General features: G+C 52.4%; 2 protein-coding genes across 2 annotated transcripts; one reads left to right on the plus strand and one right to left on the minus strand.

Moving 5' to 3' along the window:
* The first annotated feature begins 3,043 nt into the window (after window positions 1–3,043).
* On the plus strand, window positions 3,044–9,816 carry SLC46A1 (solute carrier family 46 member 1). The gene is made up of 5 exons (XM_042966206.1): window positions 3,044–3,271; window positions 3,688–4,540; window positions 7,005–7,088; window positions 8,532–8,688; window positions 9,231–9,816. Exons 1-5 carry the CDS (start codon window positions 3,044–3,046, stop codon window positions 9,286–9,288), a joined length of 1,380 nt encoding a protein of 459 aa, XP_042822140.1. The 3' UTR covers window positions 9,289–9,816.
* A 98-nt stretch (window positions 9,817–9,914) lies between these two features.
* On the minus strand, window positions 9,915–24,579 carry SARM1 (sterile alpha and TIR motif containing 1). The gene is made up of 10 exons (XM_042966204.1): window positions 24,509–24,579; window positions 23,491–24,109; window positions 21,288–21,500; window positions 20,932–21,023; window positions 20,605–20,840; window positions 18,558–18,660; window positions 18,300–18,489; window positions 13,272–13,393; window positions 13,106–13,188; window positions 9,915–11,935 (listed from the first exon to the last, which is right to left on the minus strand). The coding sequence occupies exons 1-10, from the start codon at window positions 24,574–24,576 to the stop codon at window positions 11,709–11,711; spliced, it is 1,953 nt and encodes a 650-aa protein (XP_042822138.1). The 5' UTR covers window positions 24,577–24,579; the 3' UTR covers window positions 9,915–11,708.
* Between the last annotated feature and the right edge of the window lie 2,303 nt (window positions 24,580–26,882).

Consider the following 26,882-nt stretch of genomic DNA (forward strand, 5'->3'; position numbering starts at 1 on the left):
AGAATACTATTTAACCGTGAGATTCATGGGTAATTAGATGACCTACCTTATCTACAGAAAGCCCTTCTTCACTTCCTCTCTGTTCTCCTGGTGACTTCTCTTCATCATTTCCTGCTTCAAATTCAGCTCCTCTGCTGAGAATCCTCTGACTTCCTCTTGAGGAACCTCTGAACTGATTTATGCCGCTGCATACTTTTATTATTGTGATTTGGGATTTGTGGTGCACCTTCCACTGGCCTGGGAACTCCTCTAGGGGGAGGGACCGGAGTAAACTCTTTTGTGAGATCGAGCCCCACGTTGGGCTTGCGCAGACAGCATGGAGCCTGCTTGGGATTCTCTCTCTTTGCCCCTCCCCTGCTCGTGCACGCGCGCGCTCTCTCTCTCTCTCTCTCTGTCAAAACAAATCAATAAACTTAAAAAAAGAAAGCGTTAAGGACCCCAAAAAGCTTTAAAAATAATGAGTCCAAGAGCAGGAGCTCCAAGACAGGAAGTGCTTTGGGAACTCGCTCCTGTGGGGTAAGTGGTTGGGCAGCCCTGCCCTTCTCTGGACTCTGGCCAGCATTGCTCTCTAAGACTCAGCTGATCCCCTCACCTGCAACCGCCTCACTTCTTTCTGGTGAGTTCCCTCCCCACCTTCAAGCTCAGCTCAGCAGAAACCACCATCTCTGGCACCCGGACACAGCCACACAGGGGTTTCTTCGCATTTGATCCTGACCATCACCCCAGAGACAGATGTCATGACTTCACTCTTCACAGACAAGGAAACAGAGGCCAGAAATCCCTTCACAGATGAGAAAACGGAGGCCAAAAAGGCACTTGGCCAAAGTCTCGCAGCGAGGGAGATATAATTGCAGCTCCCACCTCAGGGCTCCGGTGGTTGTGACATGGATGCCGCTTTGACTTTTAGAGCTGGCATGTGAGGAACACACTCGAAACAGGAAATGGCTTTCCCCTCAGGCTCTCTCTGCCCTTCCTCTTAATATCCAAAAACATGAGCAGCTCGTCAGGAGCTGTGGTTGGTGACTTGTGAAAAGGAAGTACCGCAGAAATGCTGGTGAAGTGAGGAAGCCAGCCAGACGGATATCTGGTAGGAGACCATTCCAGGCAGAGGGAACAGCAAATGCAAAAACCCTGAGGCAGGGGCCTGCAAGACAAATCGAAGGAGCTAGGAGGCCACTGTGGCTAGAGCAAAGGAGCAAAAGGGATAATGTAGGGAAGGGATCAGAGAGGGCATATGGTCTTAGGGCCCTCTTAATGATGTGGCTTTCACCGAATGAAATGGAAACCACCGGAAGGTTTTGCGCAGAGCAGTGACCTGACTGTAGCTAGGTCTTAAAAGAGGTGGAAGAGAGACCTCTTTTAAGAGCACCACAGGCTTCAGCTCTGGGATGAGCTACACCCTGACCCATTCCCAGCTGAGGGGCCTTGGCATTCTGTCTCTCATTCTTGGTTCTACAGGAAATAACAATAAAATTTCAGCTGGGCACCCTTTCCTGCCTGCAGCTGACATAACTGGGCCAAACTTTTGTGTAGGCGATGGAGAGGGGAGGGAGTCAACTCCAGGGGCTTGTGTGTTTAATGTGGAATTTTCTGGACAGGTTGGTAATGGTCCCATGGGGGTGCAGGCCTCATTTGGTCCACCAGTATCTAGCCAGCACCCATCTTTTGGGAGCCTAGGACTCTTTCTGCCTCAGGGGAGGTGGGGGATGGTCAATAAGCCAGCAACAAGACCACGCACAGTCATGGTAGCCAGAAATGGGTAGTCCCCACCATCCCCAAATTCAGGCCTGTGGGTCATGGCACAGAGCTTGCCTCTGGAAACTCATTCTACTGCTCTATTGTCAAGGCAAGCGGCCTTTTCTGGCCCTGCTCCTCCTAGGCCTGGCCGGGCTCCTGAATGAGCAGCCTTGGAGTCCCACGGCTCCTCTCCTTTAAAGGACTTTCCACAGTTGAGCTCTTACACAGATTAGTAGGATTCTTTGAGGTCTTTCCCCACCCCACCATTCTAAGAACTACAGGGCCTGGTAAAGGCTTTGTCCGTGTCCTTCACTGCTGTGTTCTAGGAGCACCCCCAGGCATGGTCCCTGACATATAAGGGGTGCTCAAGAAATAGGCTGAATGAGTAAATGATAAAGGAGAAAGGCAGGTAATGCTTTTCCCTTTTACAGGCAATAAAACATGCCCAGACGGGAGGTATGACTGCCTTCTGGCCCACTTCCTATAGCTGGAGCACCCAGGAGCACAGGGCCACACCCATGGTCTCCTGGGCCCTCCACAGTCTTCTCCTCTGATCCTCCGCAGTCACTGCACAGCCAGTCCTGAGCCCCCCAACAAGACCGGTTTCCCAAGGAAAAAACCCTAGGGCAGGAGTGGAGCAGGTAACAGCCTATTAATAACAATAACAGCACTTAGAATGTACCAGACACTCTTCTTCCACAGCAGCTCTTTGAGGCAGGTTGTATTGGCACCCTCATTTTAAAGATGAAGAAATGGGGCACAGGGAGGTAAGTGCCCGACCCAGTAGCAGAGTCTAGGTCGTGGAAGCGAGGCCGAGAGCGTGAGGCTGCACTGAGTTGCCTCTGCTGCAGCGCCGAACATCAAAATAGGCGTCAGAGGTCAAGTGTTCTTCGAGCTCTGCCTTGGGTGCCCCATGTCCTCGTTTCCTCATCTGTAGACCGTGAGCATTAATAATGGCTAGCCTATAGGGTTGTCGGAAGACCAATGCACGCAGTTTAGTACGGTGCCCAGCGCACAGGAAACGATCAATAAATGTTAATTATTGATATTTTTTGTTATTGTTAGGAGTGTTTCTGGGCCTGGAATGGAGGGCTGTAGGGCGGCATCCTTGCAGACTACAGGTGAGGTCATCCGGTGAGCCAGGGGTGCGCGGCCCCTCTCCCTCCCTTACCGGCCGGAGCAGGCGGGGCGAGAGTGAAGGGAACAGCGGCCCCGCCCCGCCAGGCTTTTTAAAAAAAGGGGACGCTGGGCGCAGGCGCAGAATCGTTCAGCCATCTGTCTCGCGCCGGCCCCGACGCGCACGCGCATGGAGGGGCGCGCGAGCCCCCCGGACGAGGCCCGCGGCCGCCCCGCGGCGGCCGTGCTGTGCCGCGGCCCCGTGGAGCCGCTTATATTCCTCGCCAACTTCGCTTTGGTCCTGCAGGGCCCGCTCACCACGCAGTACTTGTGGCACCGCTTCAGTGCCGACCTCGGCTACAATGGCACCCGCGACAGGGGCAGCTGCAGCAACCACAGCGCGGACCCCATCATGAAGGTAGCGGCGGCGGAGGGGCGCGGAGCGTGGCACCGGGTGGGCCCCGGGCTGGAGCGCTGGGCAGCCGATGGGGCGGGGCCTGCGTCTGGGTCCGGGCAAGCTGCGGGGGCGGGGGGTGGGTGGGTATGGAGATTGGGTAGTGGGCGGGGCCAGAGCCTAGTTGGCGCCGGACCGACCCCTGCAGTGTGGGGGGTGCTTAAAGTTCCTCTAGGTAGAGCAAGGCCGGGAGGATTAGCAAAGGGAGTAAAAGTAAGGGCCTGGGACCGTAGTCCATTCCACTTAACCCAGCACCGGTTCTCTGAGGTTTAGGGCTCCAAAGATAGTCCCCATCCCCGTATCTCCCAGGATGGTGATGGTTGGGAGTTGGGCAACCCAGAGTGAGGAACAGCACCCTGGTAAGATTCATGTCCCCACAGGAAGTGGAGACCCTTACCTCCCACTGGACCCTCTACATGAACCTGGGCGGCTTCCTTGTGGGGCTCTTCTCATTTACCCTGCTGGGTGCCTGGAGTGACTGTGTGGGCCGCCGTCCACTGCTGGTGCTGGCCTCACTGGGCCTGTTGCTGCAGGCCCTGGTGTCCATCTTTGTCGTGCAGCTGCAACTCCACGTCGGCTACTTCGTGCTGGGCCGCATCCTTTGTGCTCTCTTTGGGGACTTCAGTGGCCTCCTGGCTGCTGGCTTTGCCTCCGTGGCAGATGTCAGCTCCAGCCGCAGCCGCACCATGCGAATGGCCCTGCTGGAATCGTGCATCGGGGTGGCGGGGATGTTGGCCAGCCTTCTCGGGGGCCACTGGCTCCGGGCCCAGGGTTACGCCAACCCCTTCTGGCTGGCCTTGGCCTTGTTGATAGCCATGACTCTCTATGCAGCATTCTGCTTTGGTGAGACGGTGAAGGAGCCAACGCCTGCCCGGCTCTTCACGCTCCGTCACCACCGATCCATTGTACGACTCTACGTGACTCCCGCTCCAGAGAAGTCCAGGAGGCATTTAGCCTTGTATTCCTTGGCCATCTTCATGGTGGTCACTGTGCACTTTGGGGCCCAGGACATCCTGACCCTCTATGAACTGAGCAAACCCCTCTGCTGGGACTCCAAGCTGATCGGCTACGGTTCTGCAGCTCAGCACCTCCCGTACCTCACCAGCCTGCTGGGCCTGCGGCTTCTGCAGCACTGCCTGGCTGATGCCTGGGTGGCCGAGATTGGCCTGGCCTTCAACATTCTGGGGATGGTGGTCTTTGCGTTTGCTACCATCACACCCCTCATGTTCACAGGTAAAATGCGTGGGCTTGGGGACAGTGTGTCCCAGAGGCACTGGGTGAAAGCTGGGGGTCAGACACTCCCTGCCCCTGCAGGTTCAGGCCTGTGTCTGGAAACATTGTTGTGCTCCTTGCCTGCACTGGAGGACAGACGAAGAAACTTCATAAAAATGCCATCTTTGTCAAATGGAGAAGACAGACCTTCAGTAGCCTCAGTAATTAATCCACATTATCAACTGTAAATTGTTGTTAGTAAGATAGAACAAAAGACAAAAGTATGGCTCATAGGCTAATTGCTTCACTTCTTGGCCTCCCACAGCCAGTATTTATGGTGTTCTTAAACAAAGTCCATGCCACTAATGCCGTAATACTCACTTCTCTGATAAGAATCACAGGCCCTACCTCGGTATCTTTGGTCAGCTTCTTTGGGTTTTTTAAAAAGCCAGTCTTCTCAGACCACAGATAACAGATTCTTGCCTGCGTTAGTTCTTTTTCTTGTTCCTCTTTTTTTGTTTTTTCTTGGTAGGAGAGGGGTAGCTGGAAATGAGGAAGTTAACTTTTTTAAAGGAACAGATTAGGGGTGCCTGGGTGGCTCAGTCAGTTACACACTTGCCTCTTGGTTTCGGCTCAGGTCATGATCTCTCGGTTCATGAGATGGAGCTTCGTGTAGGGCTCTGCACTGACAGTGTGGAGCCTGCTTGGGATTCTCTCTCTCCCTCTCTCTCTCTCTCTCTCTCTCTCCCCCTCTCCCTCTCTCTCTCCCTCTCCCTCTCCCTCTCTGCCCCTCCCCAACTTGTGTGCACACATGCTCCCTCTCTCTCTCTCTCTCATACTCTCAAAATAAATAAACTTAAAAAAAATAAAATAAAGGAACAGATTAATTTTGATAGAGTCCTAAAATACGTTGTTTACAAAGTCAGCCGACCAGTAATCACCGATTTCTTAACTTGGCTGCTTGCCTGGAGAGCGAGGTCGAAGGGGACCGGGGACCTTCCTTTCCTGCCCACAGCATCTCCCCTGGCCTCAGTGCTGGGCTCAGTGCCCTCAGGGGTGCAGAGATGATGAAGGCACTGTCATTGCTCAGGGGAGCCTCAGCAGAGAGGGGTTCGTGGGCCTGACACCTAAACGGGCCCTGGGTTGCCTCATAAACCCACTTTGGAGGGTCTACTGTCTTCTAGGAGGCAACAGTCCCACAGGGAGAGAAATCGTTATGGAAGAAGCAGTGTAAGCCTATGAGTAACAGATGCAAAGGGAAAAAGAACTTGCATTTGCTGTGTATCCTCCACAAATGTTACCTCATGTACCATTTCCTGGGGCTACTGTAACAAATGACCACAAACTGGATGGCTTAAGACAATGGAAATTTATTCTGGCACAGTTCTGGAGGCCAGAAGTCAAGCAATAGTATCACTGGGGTCAAAATCAAGGGGGCAGCAGGGCCACGCTCCTGGCTGCTTCCAGCTCCGGAGTCTCTCGGAGGGAATCTCCCTTGCTTCTTCCAGCTTCCAGTGGCTGCTGGAGTTCCTGGCTTGTGGCCATGTCACCCTAGTCTCTGTCTCAGTGGTGACATGGTCTCTTCCTCTTCCATGTGCCTTCTCTGTTCCATGTCACATCTCCCTCTGTTTCCCTCATCTAAGGATTCGTGTGATTGTATTTAGGGCCCAGTCTGGTAATCCTGGAAAAATCCCTTCATCTCAAGATCCGTAACTTAAACATGTCTTCAGAGACCCATTTTCCAAATAAGGCAACATTTACAAATTTCAGGGATTCGGCCCTGAAATCTTAGGGGGCCTTCTGTACCCCAGAACCATCCTGTGAGGAGGCCTTTGTTATCCTTTCACAGATAGGAGTCATGTCCAAGGCCACACAGTTAGGAAGCGATGGTGTCAGGTTTAGAACTTGGGGCCGACTCCAAAGCCCATGCTTGTTTTCTGGACCATGCCATCTCCCTTCTTTTTTTTTTTTTTTTTAAATGTTTATTTATTTTTGAGAGAGACAGAGACAGAATGTGAGTGGGTTAGGGGCAGAGAGAGAGGGAGACACAGAAGCAGAAGCAGGCTCCAGGCTGTCAGCACAGAGCCCGACGCGGGGCTCGAACCCACGAGCTGTGAGATCATGACCTGAGCCGAAGTCGGACGCTCAACCGACTGAGCCACCCAGGCGCCCCTGGACCATGCCATCTCCCTTCTAAGTGCAAGATGGTTGGGTGATGCCTGCTGCGACCACAAGAGGTGTTGCGACAAGAACACAATTGGTGGGGAATCAGCATTCATTCATGAAACAGGTAGCAGGTAGGTCAAGCTTTGAGAAAGGTAGTCTCCCTTCCTCCTTGCTCATTGTCTCCATCACCAGTAAGGAAGTCCTTCCTGTGTCCAACCTGAGTCCCACATGAGGTATGTGTAGGAGTTCTGCTACATAGGGTGCTTGGGTGCTCCTCTCCCTGACTCCATTTCCTTGATGATTGTTTCTTTCTCTGCAGGGTACGGGCTCCTGTTCCTGTCATTGGTTACCACACCCATCATCCGGGCCAAGCTCTCCAAGCTGGTGGGCGAGTCAGAGCAGGGTGAGTGTCAGGGTCACCCTGTATCTGGTCCCTCATACCCAGTGTTGCCTGAACTGGGCAGAGGGCAGCTGTGAGCCGGGAGGCTGCGTACCTTCCTCCCCTCCACCCAGGAGACGTTAGTAGCCGAGACAAATGCACTTGTGTCAAATTGCCTGGGATTGGCAGAGGGCCACAGTGCCTTGGATTTTCAGATCACAGGGTTGGAATTTGCAGTTCGCGGAGCACACTTGTTCCTTCAGGTAAGTCCCAAGTGCAGGATTTACTCTCCAGAACTAGCTTTTCCAGCTGCAGAATGAATGAGATGATGCTTCACTAGGGTCAGTGTGTAAGCTTAGAGGAAGCAGACAACCTTTCGATATTTCCTTGTCCCCGAGTGACAGTTGAAGAAGCAGAGACCCAGAGGGTTAAATTGGGTCACGCAAAGTCACTCAGTAAGTGGTGGAGCTGGGATGCAAACCTGGGTCTGTTTTTAAGAGCAGCAGGTCTTGGGATGTGGTTTGGGTCCTGACTCTGGTACCCACTGGCTGTGAGATCTTGGGCAGGTCCCTTTCTGTCTCTGCACCCGTTCCCTCCTCTGTTACATGAGCGGTTTGCTCTTGATGACAAGGGCCTTCCAGCTCTTGATGGTCGGACAGAGTTCAAACTCAACTTCTCTTGGGTTGTTGCTCATTTTGCAAAATTTGGGTTCTGCTGGCGTATCTATAAAGAATAGCCTCACGCCTCTGGGTCCTTAGACCCTAGTCTGGAAACATCTGGCTCATGCACTTTTCCCCATCTGCCCGGGAAGGAGGATCTGGTGCCATATGTAGCCCAGTAGAGGTTTGTTTTCTTGCCTCCCAAAACCCATGTACCTTCATTCATTCACTCAGTAAGCTTTTTTTCTAGCACCTTCACTGTGCCCTGAGATGCCAAGGGGAACAGGAGAGAAGAACAGCACTTAGTTACTACCTCCAGGGGGCCTGTGGTGGATACTTTACGTGTGAATTTAATGTTGCCAGCAGTCTATGAAAAATAGGTATTAGCCTTATTTAACAGAAGGGGAACAGAAACCCAGAAGGATAAGCAGCTGATTCAGTGATCACACAGATAATAAGTGTTAGAACTGGGAATTAACCCAGCAATTAATCTCAAACAGGAGATGATTTCAAAAGGGGATAAACCAAAAACCACTTTATCAGGCTTTTTGGTAGAAGATATCACATGTACTTTTAATACATGGATTTAATACCAGCCATTTGTTCTGTAGTCCCATGCGTGAAGTGCTTTCTGTGCATGACCTCACTGAATCCTTACCACAACACATGATGTAGGATTTATTGTTGAGGAAGATGAGACTCACAGAGGTTAAATGACTTTCCCCAGGTCACATAACAGCGAGCTAGGGTGCTAGGATTTGACTCTAGGCCTTTCAGGCCTCAGTGTGTGATGTTTATTTCTTCACAGGTGCTCTCTTTTCTGCTGTGGCCTGCGTCAATGGCTTGGCCATGCTGATGGCTTCTGGCATTTTCAACTCGCTCTACCCGGCCACCCTGAACTTTATGAAGGGGTTCCCCTTCCTCCTGGGAGCTGGTCTCCTCTTCATCCCAGCCATTCTGATCGGGTAATGTAGGGCTCTGACCTATGCTCATAATGCTTTATCCCAAAGTTGTCCTCTTTCTCATCCTCCCAACCAGAACACTCCCGGAACCATTCTGCTTGATTCTTGCCTTGCAGACAGCTGCTTTAATCATCTGAGAACCATTGCCCAAGGGCAAGGCAGAGGGGCAGCAGAGGAAGGGTCAGGCTAACACTGCTTGTTGGCAAGGCTGTGTTCTCTCCCTCAGCTCCCCCGGTCCTCCATTACCATTTTGCAGATGGAAATATGGTGGCAGAAATGTTCTAGAGGGAAGCCTGGAAACTTCCTCAGCTAGTTATGTCTGGGCCACAGGCTAGCCTGAACTACTGACTTCCTCCCCCATAGCCATAAGAGTTGCTTTCCAGAGTCCTGTGTCTCTGTACATTACCTTGTCTTCCTCCTCCCCACTGTGGCAGAAAGACCTATACCGGCCCACCCAATAAGGCCTTGATACATCTTGTCACATCTCTTAAGAGTTGAGGGTGTCCCCCATGTCAAATCTGAATCCTTTCTCTGGTCTCTCACAGGGTGCTGGAAAAGGCTAATCCTCGTCCTGAATTCCAGCAGTTTCCTCAGAGCCCCTGATCTGCCTGGACCCGAGGACAGAGGGCAGTGGGAGCAAAGTGAACACTAACTAGCTGAAAGCATGCGTCTGGCTCCCAGCAACGCCAGCACCACCCCGCAAAGGGCAAGTGTCTGCCTTGGAAAAAGTGGTCAAGCTACACTGCTGTGCCAGCCTATGACTCTAATCTAGAATTGTAACCCACACAGCCCCACTCCAGGAGGCAGCGGGGGAGCCATCTGGACTGTTTACCCTTGATGCCATCAGTCGTATAGAACCCTCCAGGGGAGAGGAGAGGTCCCAAATGCAGGTGAAGCCTCAGGGACCAGGTGAAGCATGAGGGCTGGCATCTGTGCTTCCAGCCCACACCGCACAGCTCACAGGGCTCAGTTCCTGGTGTGCAGCCACCAGTCACTTCTGGGGTTGGATGCAATTCTGAGGGGAGGGGGGGTGGGAGGGGCTGGGTCCCTTCTGGAAAGTGCTGCTGTCTCTGGCTGGAATCCATCCTCTGGGCTTCACAGTGCCAATCACAATAAATCCATATAATCACACTGAAGTGAACCTTCTGGCCCCCAAGGCATTGGGCTGTGGGGCTCTCTGCTTTCCTGTTCCTGGCCTGCCCGCCATAGGTCAGATAGCAGCAGCCTCTGGGCTGGGCAGGAGCCCCTGAGCTGCCATGGGATTGTACTGGGCATGGCCAGCCCCCCGCCTCCCCCTCCATCTGACTGCTCATTCTCTTCTCCTGAGCTGTGGGGCAGAGGCCTGCCAGACTTGCATCAGGCTCGTGGGGAGATCCTGGCAGGAGCCCATTCCTGAGGGTAGAGATCCAGTCCCTGAAGGCACCTGTACTGGTCGACCCGGCTGCACCAGCCCAAGCAGGGTCAGGTTTTGTCACTGCTCAGCCCTCCAGCACTCTTGTTGCCACCCATTTCAGCAGGGCCATCCTTTATCTGTAGGTCAATAGGAACCTGGAGATGTGACTCCTCGATATGATCCAGGGGCCCCAGCTTCTCAGAGAATGAGGGGCTTGTTTCTAGGGTGTTAGGAAAGCCTGGACCGGAAGCTGGAAGTCAGAACTGGATTCAGTATCCAGGCACTAGCTTTGATGAGGGCTGCAAGCCCCTGCACCGACCAGAGCAGGTGGCACTTGACTGCAGGCGTGCATTGGCCACAGTGCTTGGCTCCTGCTACCCTCATTCTCTGTCCCCTGCCCCAGAAATCACAGGTGAAGCGGGAAGGGGGGAGGGGGCGGGTGCAGAACAAAGCATGGTCAGCTGTGGCGTCTGTAGCCTGGGCCTGTTTCCAGATTCCCATCTCACTGTCTCTGTCCTTGGAAGACCAAAGCAAGGAGAGGGCCTTCCACTGACTGTCCCAGCATGAGGCAGTGAGGAGGGTCAGGAAGAGGCTCTGGGCTGGTCTCAGGCTTGGGCTCTACTCTGGGCACTGCCTCTGGCTTGCTTGTGACCATGAGCAAGCCCTCCTATGTAGGTCTAGATCAGCAATGCCCCAAATTATCTGATTGCCGGTGGACAAGTTAGGAAACACTAGATAATGTTCTGAGACCTTTCCCCCCTCCTACATGCTAAAATGAGATTCCTCTTTATTGGCATGCAGTCCTTAGTCCCTGGGGAGGGGTGGGGTGAGGTGGGTAGGGACCTAGCTGATGCCCAGCCAAGCGGAAAAGCCCAACCCTGCAGACCTGCATCAGAGCAGGCTTGGGGGAAAGGCTATTTCCCAGCCCTCTGTTTTAGGACCAGCTCCATGGGGCCAGGCCCAGGTGGAAGATGAGGGCCAGGTGCCTGTCCTGGCTGTAACCCGAGCAGTGTTGGTCATGGCAGGAGAGACAATCCACTGAACACACTGGCCTGGCTGGGGGGTCATCACCTGGGCTGCTCTGGTGGGATTGGCCCGCAACCTCTCTGAATACTGCCCACAGGGCACCTCAGGAAGGGGTGGGATTGATGGGGACAAAGAGAAAGTGTCTCCTGGAGGGTAGTCATCCCACTGTATTGTTACTGTCTCTGCTCTGCAAAGGCAACGTCCAGTCTGCCTCAGTCACCACCACACCCAGGGCCTGGCACTGAAAGGCACTCGTGTGGCATGAAGGCATCAAGAGCGGTGGAGGCCAGAGCTGGGGCCAGGACCCGCTAAAGACAGCGTCTCCTGCAGGAGGGGGAGTGGAAGGAACGAGTGCCAAGCCTGAAGTAAGACCTTTGACTTTCTGATGATGTGGCTCAAGAGCTACGAGTGACCCGGCCAGCACCTGTGGGAGGTGGTTCTGGAAGCTGAGGCAGCCTGGTGTGAACTCACTGCCCCGGGGAGGGAAGGGGCAGGGCAGGCTCTAGCTGACCCTATTAGCTGAAGCCTGGGTTTACTGGGGGGAGGATACTTTCTTGCTCTCCTACCCTAGTGGAGAAAGGGGCTGAGGGACATTCCTGCTCATTTATTTCTGTACAGCTCCTGGGTCAGCCTTTCTTGGTGCAAACCTGTCTCCCCCTGCTAGCCTCTTGGGGCAAAGGAGAAGCCAGCTGTCAGTCTGAAGCCCTGTCCAGGGCACAACCTCCAAGATGATTCTCAGGACAGGCAGTGGACGGAGCACCAGGCGGCCAGGTCTGGATCGTGGGGCTGCCACTAATGATTTGGGAAATGGCACGTCATTCTCTTCCTTATCTGTAAAATGGAGATAATACCGGGGAGGGTTGCTCCGGTGGTTCTGGGAAATGGCAAATATTTGTGAGGGATTTGTGTTTTAGAGCCTTGCTAGTTCAAGTGGGTCATTCCTTGACTACCGCATCCACTCACCTGGGAATTAGTGAGAAATGCAGAAACCCAGGCCCTGCCCAGGTCTCTTGAGTGCAATTTTAGCAAAATTCCCGGGGGAGATTCAACTGCACTCCTTGCCCTTCTTCAGGATCTTGCCTCTCCACGTGTTGCTGCAGGTTCTGCCCAGGCTATTGCCGCTGCCGCAGAGTGCTGCCTCCCCCGGCCTCCCCCTGAGCATGTGGGTGGGGGAGGGGCCAGGGAAGCCAGCTGAGCCAGGCCAGCAGGAACCTGAGGCACGGCAACAAGGCTAAGTAGGGTGGCTAGCTGCCCACTGAGATGGCCTCGGCTGCCCAGGCCCAAGCAGGGGACTCCTTTGCACCACTGGGTGCAGCGAAACTGGCCGTAGCCACAGACCAGCCAGAGTGAGGGCAGGTTCAGCCCAACCCTGACCTTGGATGTGGCTAAGGGGGCTGCACCTCAGAAAGGTTGAGAGGGGACTTGGGACCAGGCCAGGCCAGCTAAGGACACTGAGTGGTTACAGGTCAAGGCCACAGGGTGGCAGGAAGTGGTGAGAGCCAGGCATGATTTAGGCGGAGAGCCATCGCTGGACCCTTGTGCTGGCTGGCTGCTGGGCCCAGGCCCTGGGTTAGCTGAGAGGGTGGGCATGGCCCTAACCCTTGTCAGAGACTGCCTGCCTTCCCCCTATGCAAGCTGGGTGCTGCTGTCAGGGTAGGACGGGGCGTAGTGTGCTGTGAACCCTCAATCTCCAGTGCTTTTCCCACACCGGAGATAGAAAACCTGGTGGCAGGGCCTGGGGGGGGTCTGACCCTTACCACCCCCAATGCCTGGCTTCCCTTCCCTTTCCAGACACTGAGGAAGCTGGGTTTGAGGTGGCCCATGAGGGTGGGGAGAGAGGGACAGTCATTTCCTGAGAAGGGCTCAGGCTGAGGGAGGCCGGTTTGAGGAGCTGGTTCTTCAGGAGGGACGACGGAAATGGGGGTCATGGCAGGGCTTGGGAACGAAGGACTGGTTAAGTTGGGCCCATGGGTGCAGCACCCTCCAAACTGGTGTCAGAACCTGCAGATGAGTCCCGGGAGGAACGGCCCTGCAGGAAGCGGATGATCTTCTCTATTGTGGCCTCTTGGTACTCGTGGGACCACCTGTGGGCACAGAGGCTGGTGGGTCAGAGGGCCTGCCGGAGGGAGCTGCTGGCTGGGGGCTGGATACCCGCCCCCCTCCTCACTTGATGCCATTGAAGGTGAGCACAGCCTGCATGTCCTCGGGCAGGTCCTGGGGCTCTGGCCATTCAAAGCCATCAATGACCGGCACAATGTTCTTGCCGTAGCTCAAAGCAGTCACAATCTCCTGGAGAAAGAAAAGAGGGGAGGAGGAAAGAGACACAGGTCCCCATCTAGGGACCTGGGAGGCCAGGCAGACGCTGGGAGGGCCAACCACCCAAGGCCAAGCCTGGGGTGGGGTGCTGGTGCTGAAGTCTACCTTGACTTCTCCCTCACCACTTGTGGTATATATTTGGTCTTTGCCCCAGATCCTTGGTATAGAGCTCCTGAAACCCTGGGAATCCCCAGATGACTGGAGGATGGGTTGGGGGTGCCTAGATAGCTTCTGGATGGGGCCTGGTTGCCAGGAAGACCAAGCTATGTTGAAAAGGTTGGAACTTTTAAGTACCCAACAAACATTCACACACACACACACACACACACACACACACACACTGCCTAGGAGGGGAGAGGGGCAGAGATTGAGTTCACTCGCCAGTGGCCAATGACTTAATCATGCCCACATAATGAAACTCCATAAAACCCCCCAAGGATGAGATGGGTTGGTGAACACATCTAGGTGTTGAGAGGGTGGCCTGGAGAGGGCATGGGAGCTCTGAGCCTCCCCTGCCCATGCCCGCATGCCCTGTACCTTGCCCTAGGCCTCTCTCACATTTGGATGTTCCTGAGTCGTATCCTCTACAATGAACCAGTAATAGCTGAGTCCTTTCTGAGTTCTGCATGTAATTCTAGCAAATTATTGAACTGGTCGGGGGAGGGATGTGTATGTCCCGGGAACTCCTGAATTGGTAGTCAAGTCAGACAAATGCGGGTAGCCTGGGAACCCAGGACTTTCAACTGGCATCTGAAGTGAGGGCAGACTTGTGGGGCAGAGTCCTTAACCCTCTGGAGTCTGACACTTGCTCTGGGTAAGTAAGTCAACATCAGAATTGAACTGAATTGTGGAACACCCAGTTGGTGTTGGCAAATTGCAAGAATTGGTTTGTTGGTGTTAGAAAAAACCCACACCATTTGGTGTCAGAAGAAAAACATGACCCGCTGCAGCCAAACTGATCTGTCACCAGCCCTGTCAATTTGTACTTCTTACTTTTTTCTCAAATCCACCCATTTTTCTCTTCTTCCACCCCACCACCACCCTGCTCCAACCCCCCTCATCTTTATCCCCTGCCAGGTCTCTCCTCATCCACTCTTGCCCCCTCTAACTTGTTCTCTGCGTTGCCCTTTCACCTGGCTGCTGTTTGCAAAATGCAAATCTGATCATGTCATCCCCTGCTTAAAACTCTTCAGTATTTTACATGGCTCTTAGAATAAAATTCAAACTCCTTAATGTGGTCTGAAGGCCCTGTGTGGTTGACCACAGCTCACTTCTCAGACTCTACCCCTGTACTGTTCTCCCAGCCACACAGATCTTGTAGCCCCTTAGATTTGCCATCCTCCCTCCCTGCACAGGGCCTTTGCACATGCTGTTTCCTCAGTCTGGAATGCTCTTCCCTGCCCCTTCCCTTAACTAATGCCTACTCATTTTTCTGATCTGAGCTCAATCCATACTTTCCCAGGGAAGTCTTCCCTCACTTCTCTGACTAGGCCAGTTCTCCCTATTGTAGGCTCTTGTAATAGGCCCTTCAGCATATGCTACAGTTGCAAACTTAAATTAGTTAATGAGTGATTTGCTTAATACCTGTCTTCCCCACATGTCTGGTTTTTACCCATCTTACATCTCAGCATCTTTCACAAAGCCTTGCCCATAGTCAGCCCTTGCCAAATACTTAATGGATGGCTGGATGGTTGGAAGGAAGGAAGGAAGGAAGGAAGGAAGGAGGGAAGGAAGGAAGGAAGGAAAGAAAGAAAGAGAAAAAGAAAGAAAGAAAGAAAGAACAAGCAAGCAAAAGAGAGAAAGAAAAAGAAAGAAGAAAGAAGGAAGGCAGGCAGGCAGACTGAATGGTTAGAATGAAGGAAGGAAGGAAGGGAAAGAAAGGAAGAAAGAAAAAAGGAAGGAAGAGGAAGGAAGGAAGAAAGAAAAAAGGAAGGAAGAGGAAGGAAGGAAGAAAAATAAATAACATAACATAGCATAGCAGTTGGGGACTGAACTCTGGAATCATCAGATGGGGGTTCACATCGAATCTCTGACACAGGCTTTGTGGCCTGAGGCAAACAACAGGCTCTCAAAGCCTCTGTTTTCTCATATATAAAATAAGGTTCAAAATAGGGTTCATGACAGTCCCTGTCTGGTGGGATGGTTGGGGATACCTGCAATATCCCACGACAAGTGGTTAGAACAGTGCCCAGCATGCAGTGGGTGCTTAATAAATAGTAGGTGTTATTATTTCCTCCTCTGTAAAGGAGAATAATAAACCTACTTCACAAGGTTGTTCTGAGGATATAACTTACTATTAATGGGTGCTCTGGTAAGTGCTTATTGAATGTTTTTCTCCTTTCAAGGGAGAACCTCAGGGATTGGCCTTTTTTGAGTGCAGTTCACTTGTGGTTTTCCATATTGATTACTCACTAAATGTGGCTTCAGGGAAAGGAATTTTAAAACCAGAGGCAATCAAGCACTAACAAAAACCAAGGAAGGCTGATGGAGCCTTTGGGACTGGTCCAGTGCAAAGGCTCCCGCCACCCCGCCTGCCTCCTCCCTCCTTACAATCTGCTGGGACAAGGCTGGATGTCCAGTACCCTTGTGGAGCAGAGCCTTCCTGGGGAGAGAACCTGAGGAGCTTCCACCTTGGTTGGCTTTGGGGGAAACTCTCCATTTTATGAATGAGAAGCAGGAAGCCCGGAGAAGGGAAGGGACTTGCTCCCAAGTCACACAAATGCCCAGACCAGGAGGGGCCAGGTCTCTGAATCAAGCCTTCAAATTCCAAGTCCAGGGCTCTTTCAACCAAGCCCTCTGCCTCTCTGCTGAGGACCTGTATGAATTCAGACCCTGAAGAAATTTATTTGGGAGCCTTTAGACATTTGTTTTATCCAAAATTACACACAACTGAAGACAGCACACTGCTCATGGCACAGATTCAGAGTCTGGCCAAGAGAGGAATAATGGCTTGTTCAAGGTCACCCAGCAGGTTCAGAATGAAAACTTGATTAGAGTTGACTTGGTAAAGCTGGTGGACATGTCTGCTTTTCCCAGTAATCTCAGCTCCATCTGTGTAATCTTTGATTCAATCATTCCATAAACTCAAGAGCCTACTTTGCAGCTTGCGTGGTTGTGGGCATCGGGGATATGGAGTAAACACGGCAAGGTCTGAACTCCCATGGAGCAGGCCACCTGCCACCTAAGCTGGGCCATCAACCATGATCCTCCAGGCGTCTCTTTGGCCCAACACCAAACCAAGCCCAATACTCAGCCCCTAAGACATGGCTTCTGGGGCCTGACCCTCTTCCCCACTGTCAGTCTGGATGCACTCTGGTGTCAGAGCCTTCTCCCAACAACCCCTGGCCTGGCGTCACTGCCCTCAGGGGATCCCTCTTCCCTGTGCTTTAAACATGGGTCTTCTCCTGGCCTTTAGGTACTCTGCAAACTGGTTCTGTAGTTCTTATCCAGCCGGTGGTGTACTGGTCAATGTTTAACAATGAGCTCTCTGGGAGGCGGGGGGTGGGGTGGGGGGGGACAATCAACCAAATAAAACCCTGATTCGTAGTGTTTATCAACTTCCTTAGTGTCGATGCTCCCACCGTGGCTGATTTCGAGCTACCAACACGACGTCACTGAACGTGGAGTTGGGAAGAGATGCAGACAATCATTTCTGGTGCCGGCTGAACCCAGCCGTATCCCACCACCTCCCCTCACACCCCCTCAGATCTGTGCCATGGAACGCAGTCAGGTCCTGGGAAAGAGCGTGGGCTTTGGAGTCGGACAGATGGAGTTCAGAGCCCAGCTTTTCTGATTTCAACACCAGTGTGGTCATGGGAAAAAATATTGTACCTCTCTGAGCCTCAGTTTCTTCATCTGTAAGCAGTTACCAGTGATGCACCTTCCTCACCCCCACTTTTGTTCTTTTGCTCACGCAGTTCTCCTGCCTGGGATGCCTTCTCTTCCACTCACCTAAATTCTTAAGACTCTTCTCAAGTTCTGCCTCCTCCATGAAGCCTTCCCCGGTTACTCTGGCCCTTAATGTTTTCTCCCTTCTCCATACTCCTATGGCAAGTAGGAGGTTCACCTACCTAGCTTAGCACTGATACCATCCTACATATGGTCTGGTCGTTCTGGGCATATTTTTGTCTTCTTAGCTGTTTTAGGACAAGGGCTCCACCTCAGATGACTGCTTTATCTCTCAGCCCAGGCCCCCAGTTCCTACTCACTGATTAATTATTAATAACCTGCAGATGTGATATGGATCCTCCCCTCCATTCTACAAGTATTTAATAAGTTTCTACTATATGTCAGGCACTGAAAATACAACGGTATTAATTAAACAGTGGTAGTACTCATAATAATTGCAATAATAATTGCTACCATTATAAAGCAATTACTATAGAGCTAGGCATTCTGCTGAGCACTTCACATATTTTAGCTCTTTTAATTTTTATAACGACATCCTAGGGAGTTAGAGACTACACTTATCCCACTTTCCAGTAACAAACACGAAGCTCACTGGGATTAAGTAACTTGTCCAAGGCCGGAGCCAGGATTCAAACTCAGCTTTGTGCTCTTCATGATTCCGCTGCGTCTGGCACTAGGCTCTCTGGCCCCTCTCCCCTCACAGAGGTTATTTTTCAAAGCATTTTCATCCTTCTCACAACAATCCTACAAGGCGAAGAACACAGAGAAGTTATCCCCATTTTCTAAATGAGGAAACTGAGACTCAGAGAGCCTGAGTGACTTGCTAAAGACTAACTACAGTCAGAGCTGTGGCTCCTGACTTCCGGCTGGGCCATGGAGGTTGCTGGTGGACGCAGGGGAGGAGGAACGGGAGGAGGACCTTGTGCCCTGGACACAGGCCAGGGCTGGGACCACAGAGGCCAGCGCCTACCTTGTGCACCCAGTCCTTGCAGTCGTGGTCCTGCATGCACTTGTCCAGTGCCCCAGCTGACAGCACCAGCACAAAGTTGCGGGCACCTATGACACTCTGGATGAGCTTGTCCTCGAACTTGCCTGCTTCCAGCTTCTCCACATCAATGAAGACACTGAAGCCGTGCAGCTGCAGGTGCACCTTCAGGAGGCTGTAAAGAGGTCCCGTGTCACTGCCTTGGCCTTGCCCCGAGGCCCCAGCCTGCCCACCCCCTCTCACCTGGCCAGCTGGGAGCCTGAGTTCCGGCGGTAGCTGATGAAGACATCTGGGATGTCCCCACTGGGCTTGCAGCCAGTGCAGGGCAGCGGGGAGTGTAGCATTTCTGAAGCAGACAAGAGACAGCTTGGTTCACCATGAGGTACATCATCCCCTGCACACCCGCCTTCTCAGCCCGGCCCAACCCCGCCCAGCCCAGGCAGGGTGGCTTGTTTCAAAAAAGGGTCACTGAGCGAGATGGGCCTACGGGAAGGAGGGCTGCTAACTCTTAGTGAGTGCGTCTCAGGAGGCGGGCATTGTGTTTTAGGGACGTGGATTTGCGCCTCCAGCCCTGCCCTCTCTCTGGAGCTTCAGACCTACACGGCCAGCTGCCCCCACACACGGCAAACCCAATACGTCCCAAGTCCTCCCCGGGACCCTCCCTTCCTAGTTCCCACCACAGCCAGCACCTGGGTATTGACCTGAACCCCTACCTCTCATTCATTCAACAAGTATTTGCTAAGCATTTACTGTATGCCTGGCACTATCCCTTGTGCTTGGGCTACTGCAGTGAACAGAACAGACAAGTCTTCACAACCCCTGACTCTGAGCTCTGTATCCTTCCTACTTCCCAGGGCCCTCCTGATGTCCAGGCTCCCAACTCAGCCTTCTCAGTGGTCTCCCCAAATCCACACTTACTCGGTCTAATCTGTTTGTACAGCAACCAGAGGGATTTTTCTAAAATCTAAGTCTGAGTGTGTCATTGCCCCCACTTAAAAAAACGTGCACGGCTCTTTTTAAAAAACGTGTAAGCTATCTTTGCAGTAGGACTTCCCTGTTTTTAAAAAATGAAATCTTAGGGTTTTATTGGACGCTGCGATGTAAAAATAATAAAGGCTTGATCTGCTTTAGTTAAACTTGCTGAATGCAAAGTATCCATCTTCATGTAATATTCGGCCCTAACACTCACAGACAGCATTTGTCTGTTTATGAAGCAGAAAGACAGAGGTTCAAATCCCAGTTCTGTTATTTTAAGGGCCTTGAGATATGTATTTGGGATTTCCCAAGGGATAACGTTGGGAAATGTATTTAAATTCTTTAAAACTTAGTTTCATCATCTTTTCAATTAACACCCTCAAGGACCATGTTCATCTTGGATTACGATGGTAGTTACACATATAAGCATTTTTCAAAACTCTTCAAATTGGACACTATTTTTTCTTTCTTTTTTTTTTTTTTAGGAAGCTCCACTCCCAGTGTGGGACCCAATGCCAGGTTTGAACTCAATGACCCTGAGATCAAGACCTGAGCTAAGATAAAGAGTTGGATGCTCAACCTACTGAACCATCCAGGAGCCCTGAAATTGGACACTTTTAAGTTATACCTCTTTTATTACTTACAAATTTTTTTAAAGTTGATTTAAAAAATTAACACCCACTGCGCAGAATGGATGTAGAGATTAATGAGATAATATCTGTTTAAAACCTAATACATATAACAATTGATGATAAATATCAACTAAATAGTAAATTAGCAAGTTAAAGTAGTAAGTGAAAAGGGTTGCTAGAGCCCTAGAATCCATTCTGCCCTCATGACCTCCCCAAAGCACCTCCAGAACCCATACTCTGCAGGCTGCTGGCTAGTGGCATAAGCCTCCCTCCCCATGTGACCCCCTCCTTCTTGTCTTACCTCCACATTTGCATATCTGCTCCCTCCTCCTGAGCTGCTCTTTCTGCTGCACCGCCCTCCCCAATACATCCTTCAAGACCTGGTCAGACATCCTCAAATGCCCAGACCTGGGTGGACAGCCAGCGCTTCCTCGCAGCCCCCATTGGAATCCCGGACATGCTTCCTACTGTGGTCACCGATCTGCTTATACAGCTGACTTACTTCCACCCCCCCACTCAGCTCAGACTGGGAACTTCTTGAGGGCAAAGTGCAGCATATTGGTCTTTGCATCCTCAGAATCCAGTCTGGCACCGGGTATGTGTTCAGACCATCTACCGTGTGTCTCCCCTCGCCCTGCAGGGCTGGGCTAGGCAGGGGTAGGGGCCCGGGTGGGCAGGCTGACCTCTGGCGGCCGTGAGGATGCGGGCGCGGTGCACGCCCAGGCTGATGCCGCAGTCCTCCAGGAGCTGTTGCTCAGACACGCGGTGCAGCAGGGAGCGGTCCAGGCCGCAGCTGACCAGGCCGTACGTGTACTGGCGGAAGCGCGGGTCCAGGCTGCCCAGCCAGTCGGCCAGGTTGCTGCGGTCGCACGTAGCGTAGTTGGCGAAGGTCTTGAGCTCCGTGAGCTCCCTAAAGAATCTGCACCCCGGGGGAGAAGAGGACGCTGAGGTCCTAACCTGGGACTGGCTAGTGGCGGAGGGCGACGGCTGGCAGGCAGGAGGCTCCGTACCTTTTGCGGGTGATGCCCGATTTCATGCCCAGGTCGGTCTGGAGCTCTTCCTCCGTGAGTCGCAGAAGCAGGTCACCATCCACCTGCTGCTCCTGAGGGAGGGGTCAGGTGTAAGGAAGGGCTCTCCTCCTCAGCCCTTGGACCCCAAGCATAAAATGCAAGGAAAGGGAACTGTAGAGGGCGATGGGTGAGGCGGATGGGACTCAGAGCCGAGTGACCCCGAAAGTGGCTGAGTACAGACTCCCATCCCCAATATGACCCCCTGGCGCCGCGGGCATGCAGGCGGAAAAGGGGCGCGGTGGCCTCTGTGCAGGGCGCCCCTAGCGGCCGCGCGCCTTTGGGATGCGCCGCTCTACCCGGAAGCTCTCGCAGTAGTGGGAGAAGCCGATCTGCTGCAGCCACGTCTGGACCTCGGCCTCCTTCCAGCTGGCCACGCAGGGCAGAATGGGCCGCGGCACCTCCTCGCCCAGCAGACGTAGAGCACGCTTGGCCAGCGCCGACGTGGTGCCGTTGGTGGAATAGGAAACCAGGCGTTTCAGGCTCTGGATGGCTCCGATGTCGCTGAATACCTAGGGAGGGATGGGGAGAGGGTGTCTTGGGTCCACCAGCTCGCCAGCCATTCCCAAACGTGCCCAGTCCCTCCCTTCCCCTCTTCTCAGCGCTGAAACTCCCATCATCTACCCTAGCCCTGCCTGCATCCAATATATCACCTAGTTCTGTGGATTCTGCCTCCTGAAGCTCTCGCAGCTCTTGACCTCATGTCTCCCCTCTAACAGCTTCCATCTCCCTGGGATGAAGTCTGAGCTCTCAATGTGGAGGCCGGGCCTGGCACAGTGTAGCCCCTGCCCACCATTCTCAGCTCAACTGCCCTTTCACAATCCCACACTTGGCTGACACCCACCCACTAAGGCTCTCCAATCTCTGGCTGGGCTCAGTCATGGCTTTCCCAGACCCTTTAGTTCTTCTGGCCTGCTTGTGGGAATCCTAGTCATCCATCGGAATTCAAATTGATTAGCACCCCCTCCATGCAGCCTACTTTGATTTACCCACAGTTTGGCCCATAGTTCCAATTAGGCCTTGTACTCTACATGCCACTGTTGTTAATAGATAATGCACCTTCCACTGGATGATAAGCTGACGTCATGTTTTAGTCACCTTTGGAGTCCTGTACCTGGCACATTGCAGGGTACAGAGTGGTGGCTGACGATCTCTTTACTGAACTGCATTCACTTGGCCTTGTTGGAAAGGGGGTGCCATAGCTGGTGGTCATGCCTGCTGCCCAGACCCAATCCTTGGGGCCTCACTCCCTACTTCCCTTCAAGTCCCTTCTCCCAAAGCAGAATGACCTGATTTATAAAGCCAGTCCTCCCATGGCCCACCTCTGGGGCATAGAGGGGAAAATCAGAAGCTTCTAGAACCCCAGACCCTGGAAGAGGCCTCCAAGAACCCCCCAACACAACAGTCTCTTTTTAATCTGTGGGGACACACACAATAGGTGACAATGATCTGAGACACTCTCCTCTGAGCAGCCCAGATGACAGCTGTGGTACAGACAGGATGGCCCACACTGTGCCCACAACTCCTTACACCAGCTGTCACCAACTCCAACCCCCCAGAGGAATGCAAAGGAGGAGAGGGGTGTTGTAGGGATAATTTTGATTCTCCAATATTTAAAACACAAAAACACAAACTTTTGATAATTTAGCTATTAGTAGCTTCACATGCAGGATAAGAACTGCTGCCGTGGTTCGCTTCTTCAGTTTTCCAGGATAAAAAAGAAGCATAGAGAGGCCCAGAAAGGGGAAGCCAGCTAGCCAAGGTCACACAGCAAGTTAAAGCAGAGGGCAAAAGCTTCAGATCAGGCCCTAGGCATAGGGAGCTCTTGGGACACAGGTGGGAGTTATCTGGTCAACGCACTGATGTTCTGCCCCGCCAAGCCCCTGTCTCTCTGCATTCCCTCTCCTTCCTGCACTCCAGACCCATGTGACAAAATGGCCCACTGAGGTACCCCAGCTGGTCATCGTTCATGCACTCCAAGCCCAGCCTGTCCCAGTGAACTCACTTTCTTCCCCTCCCCCACCACAACCTCTCTCCACTTACCCTTAATTCAGTACCAGGTGCCACCAGGCACCCAGCTGTCTGTGTCCAAAGCCAGGAGTCATCCTCAGCTCTTCCCTCTCCTTCACCCCCACCCCCACCCCAAGTCCTAATTCTATCTCTTCAGCCCCTCTGAGATCTGTCTGCTTTTCTCTGCCTCTGCTGTCATGCCCCAGCCCACCTTCCCAACCGTCCCCATCATGGCCTCCTATCTGGCTCCCTTGCCTCTGACCTCACCCTTGCCAATTCCATCTCTACAATTGCAGCCAGGATAATCTTTGTGAAATGCATGTTTCCTGCTGAAAATCCTTGCTTTTGCCTTCAAGGCCAGAATGACTGGTCTCTCATCCTTCTCCTTGCTTCACCTAACTCTTAACGTGTACTTCAAGTCCCTGTCACTCCCTCTGGGAAGCTGGTCCAGACTCTCTCTAACCCCGGTCCTCCCCCTCACCCCACACCCACCTTAGTCTTGCCCTGCAGGCTCTTGATGGCCGCTTCAGCACAGAGGTAGAAAGCCCCGATGCACTGGGCCTCCAAGCGCGACGAATCCAGCAGCGGCACGAGGCGCTGCAGGTCGTCGGGCCCGCGTCCCTGGCTCGTGTCACTGGCATCCACCAGGCAGCGGGCGAAGCGACCGGGGTCTAGCGAGGCCACGAGCGGCTCCACGAGCGCCAGGGTGCCGGAGCGCTCCACCTCCCGCTCCACCTCCTTGTTGGTTGCCAGCACCGCCACCGCGAGGCAGGCGTGCAGCCGCAGCAGCTCGTCCTCTTTGGAGAAGGCGAGCGGAAAGAGCCACTCCGCAGCGCGCTTCTCCACCATGCGCCTCTGCGCCGCCTGGCCCCCGTGGAGCGCGCAGTTGCCCAGCGCCAGCGCGCAGTGCCGGAGCAGCGCCGGGTCCGTGCGGCGGCACCAGTACAGCACCGCGTCCAGGCCACCGGCCGCCACCAGCCGCTGGCACGTCTCTTCCGAGTGCTTGAACATGTGCTCCAAGATGCCTGCCACGCTCCGCGCCAGCTCCACCGGCTCACGCTCTTTTGCCAAGTTCAGGATCACGCCCAACCCGATGCGCGCCACGCGGTCCCTGCCAAGAAAAAGTGGCACTGGGACGGTGGAGTGGCGGTGGTCCCGGGGAGGGGGGGGTGGCTTGTCCCCTGGGGGCCACGGTCTGGTCACTTAACCTCTCTGGCCTCACTAGTGTCATATAGGACATGAGGGAGAGCATTATCTTCCCTGCCTCTGCCTTTCATCTCCTGTCTGGGGAGGAGCAGATTTCTCGGATTGTAAGGATGCTCCATCCTGGCCTCCCCATCTCCTCCCTTACCACTGCCTCCTCCCCCGCAGTGCATGTAGCCGTTAAGGACCCTAACTCTGGAGAAGATTCCCTGGGTCCTGGTTTCTTCTAGAAAGTTGTGGGGCCTTGAGTGCCTTCCTTTATCTTTCTACCTCTGTTCCTCATCTCATAAATAAAAGGAATACCTACCCCATAGGGTCATTATGAGAACGAATGTGATAATCCACGTAAAGTGCTCTGCACAGTGCCTGGCACATACAGAAGACTCACTAGATGTTAACTTGTCATCAGTTGAAGTATCACTTGAAGTACAGCACTCTTAGCCTTGCCCTCAAACCTTTCTCTTCACTCCATGCAGTGTGACTGGGGTGTATTTATTCATTCACCCAACAGATGTTTATTGAGGAACTACTGTGTGCCAGGCTGCGCTAGAGGCTAATTAACAGTGCTTGGAACTCACACACAGCTAATATGGAGACAAACAATAAGCAGGTGAACAATGAATGAACAGGTTGATACTGATGTGGCCGTAATGCTAGCAAAACCGGGTGATGTAATGGATAGTGCATGGGTGGAGGGATATGTCTGAGGAGGTGACATCAGAGAGTTCAGTATCTGGAGACTCCTGCCTGAAAGTGTCTGGGAAAAGAGCATGACAGGCAGAGCGAACAGTGAGGACAAAAGCCCTGAGGGCTGGGGAGTCTGGCATGTTTGAGGAATAGAAAGAAGGCCAGAGAGATCTGCAATGCTTATAACCGACAAGGAAGAAAACAAAATCAGCAAGGATTCATATATAGAATATATAAATATTCACATCAACAAGAAAAAGGCAGCAAATTCAATAGGGAATGGCAAAGCATATAAATGGCAATTTATAAAAGAGATAATCCAAAGTGTTAACAAACAAAATAATTTGTAATCCTTAGTAATCAGAGAAGTGAAAATTAAATCAGCTATCACATGGGGGCGCTGGAGTGGCTCAGTCGATTGAGCGTCTGACTCTTGATTTCAGCTCAGGTCCTGATCCCAGGGTTGTGGGATTGAGCCCTGTGGAGCTCTGCACTGAGCCTCCTTGGGATTCTCTTGCTCTCTCCCTCTCCCCAATGCACATGAGCACACTTTCCCTCTCTCTAAAATATAAACAAACAAACAAACAAATAAATAAAAATCACCTATCACTTTACACCTATTGGATAGACAAAAAGCAAAGCTGGGTAACACAGAAGGTTGATGAGGTGTGGGGCCATGAACATGCTGATGCTCTCTGGGTAGAGGTGCACACTAGGGCGGTCAACTCGGAAAACAGGCTGGGATGCATGGTGAAATTAAGGAGATATACATCCTACAAGCCAGGAATTGGAGCTCTTGAGCTTACAGCGAAAGAAATTATCATAGTCCACAAAAGTCTGTGGAAAAGGTTCACTGCAGATTGTTTATGGTGGGGGAAGATGGCAGCAGGCTGGTGTCAAGCCTAGGAGAGTGGAGAGGTAACATGGGCAGATGACCACTCTGGAGGACTATGGAGCAGTTACAAGTGACTGAATAGATGATAAAACAACAATATTAGGGGCGCCTGGGTGGCTCAGTCGGTTAAGCATCCGACTTCGGCTCAGGTCACGATCTCACAGTCTGTGAGTTCGAGCCCCGCGTCGGGCTCTGGGCTGATGGCTCAGAGCCTGGAGCCTGTTTCTGATTCTGTGTCTCCCTCTCTCTCTGCCCCTCCCCCATTCATGCTCTGTCTCTCTCTGTCTCAAAAATAAATAAAAACGTTAAAAAAAATTAAAAAAAACCCAACAATATTAAAAACATATTAATGAGTGGGTGAAAGAAATGAAATGTGCTTTGTAACACAGCACTATTTGAGTAAACTAAAAATATATGAACACAAAACAAGAAAATAAAGATTTTACCAGGATAAGGATATAAAGATACGCATTAAATATACTGAATGGGTGTCTATGGCATTAAATCAGAAAAATGGTGGGACAGGGGTACCTAGCTGGCTCAGTAGGTGGCACATGAGACTCTTGATCTCGGGGTTGTGAGTTCGAATCCCACGTTGGGAGCAGAGATTACTTAAAAATAAAATCTAGGAAAGAAAGAAAGAAAGAAAGAAAGAAAGAAAGAAAGAGTAAAGGAAGGAAGAGTAAAGGAAGGAAGGAAGGAAGGAAGGAAGGAAGGAAGGAAGGAAGGAAGAAAGGTAGGTAGTGGGACATTAATGAAGAGGAGAAGGGAAGATTGTGGAGACTATATTCTAGGCACGTCTGTATACAAAGGCTAGGAGGTATCTGAGAACGGGTGCACTTGGGGACCTGTCCCCACTGCAGCCACACTGAAGTGAAGCCATTTCTAGTGGCTGAGGTGGAAGTTTCAAGGTGGGAGGGAGTAGGGAGAGTGGTGGGGGCCTTCTGAACCATCTAGAGGCATTTGTGAAGTGCACATCTTGATCGCAAATGGGGAGCCACGGAAAGGCTTCAGGAAGGGGAGTGGTCTGCTCTTGCTTGGGTTGCATAGTTGCATAGGAAACTCACTCTGGCTGCTATAGGGAGGAAGGATCCCAGGG

The sequence above is a fragment of the Panthera tigris genome, chromosome E1, assembly GCF_018350195.1.
Source record: "Panthera tigris isolate Pti1 chromosome E1, P.tigris_Pti1_mat1.1, whole genome shotgun sequence".
Taxonomy (NCBI): Eukaryota; Metazoa; Chordata; class Mammalia; order Carnivora; family Felidae; genus Panthera; species Panthera tigris.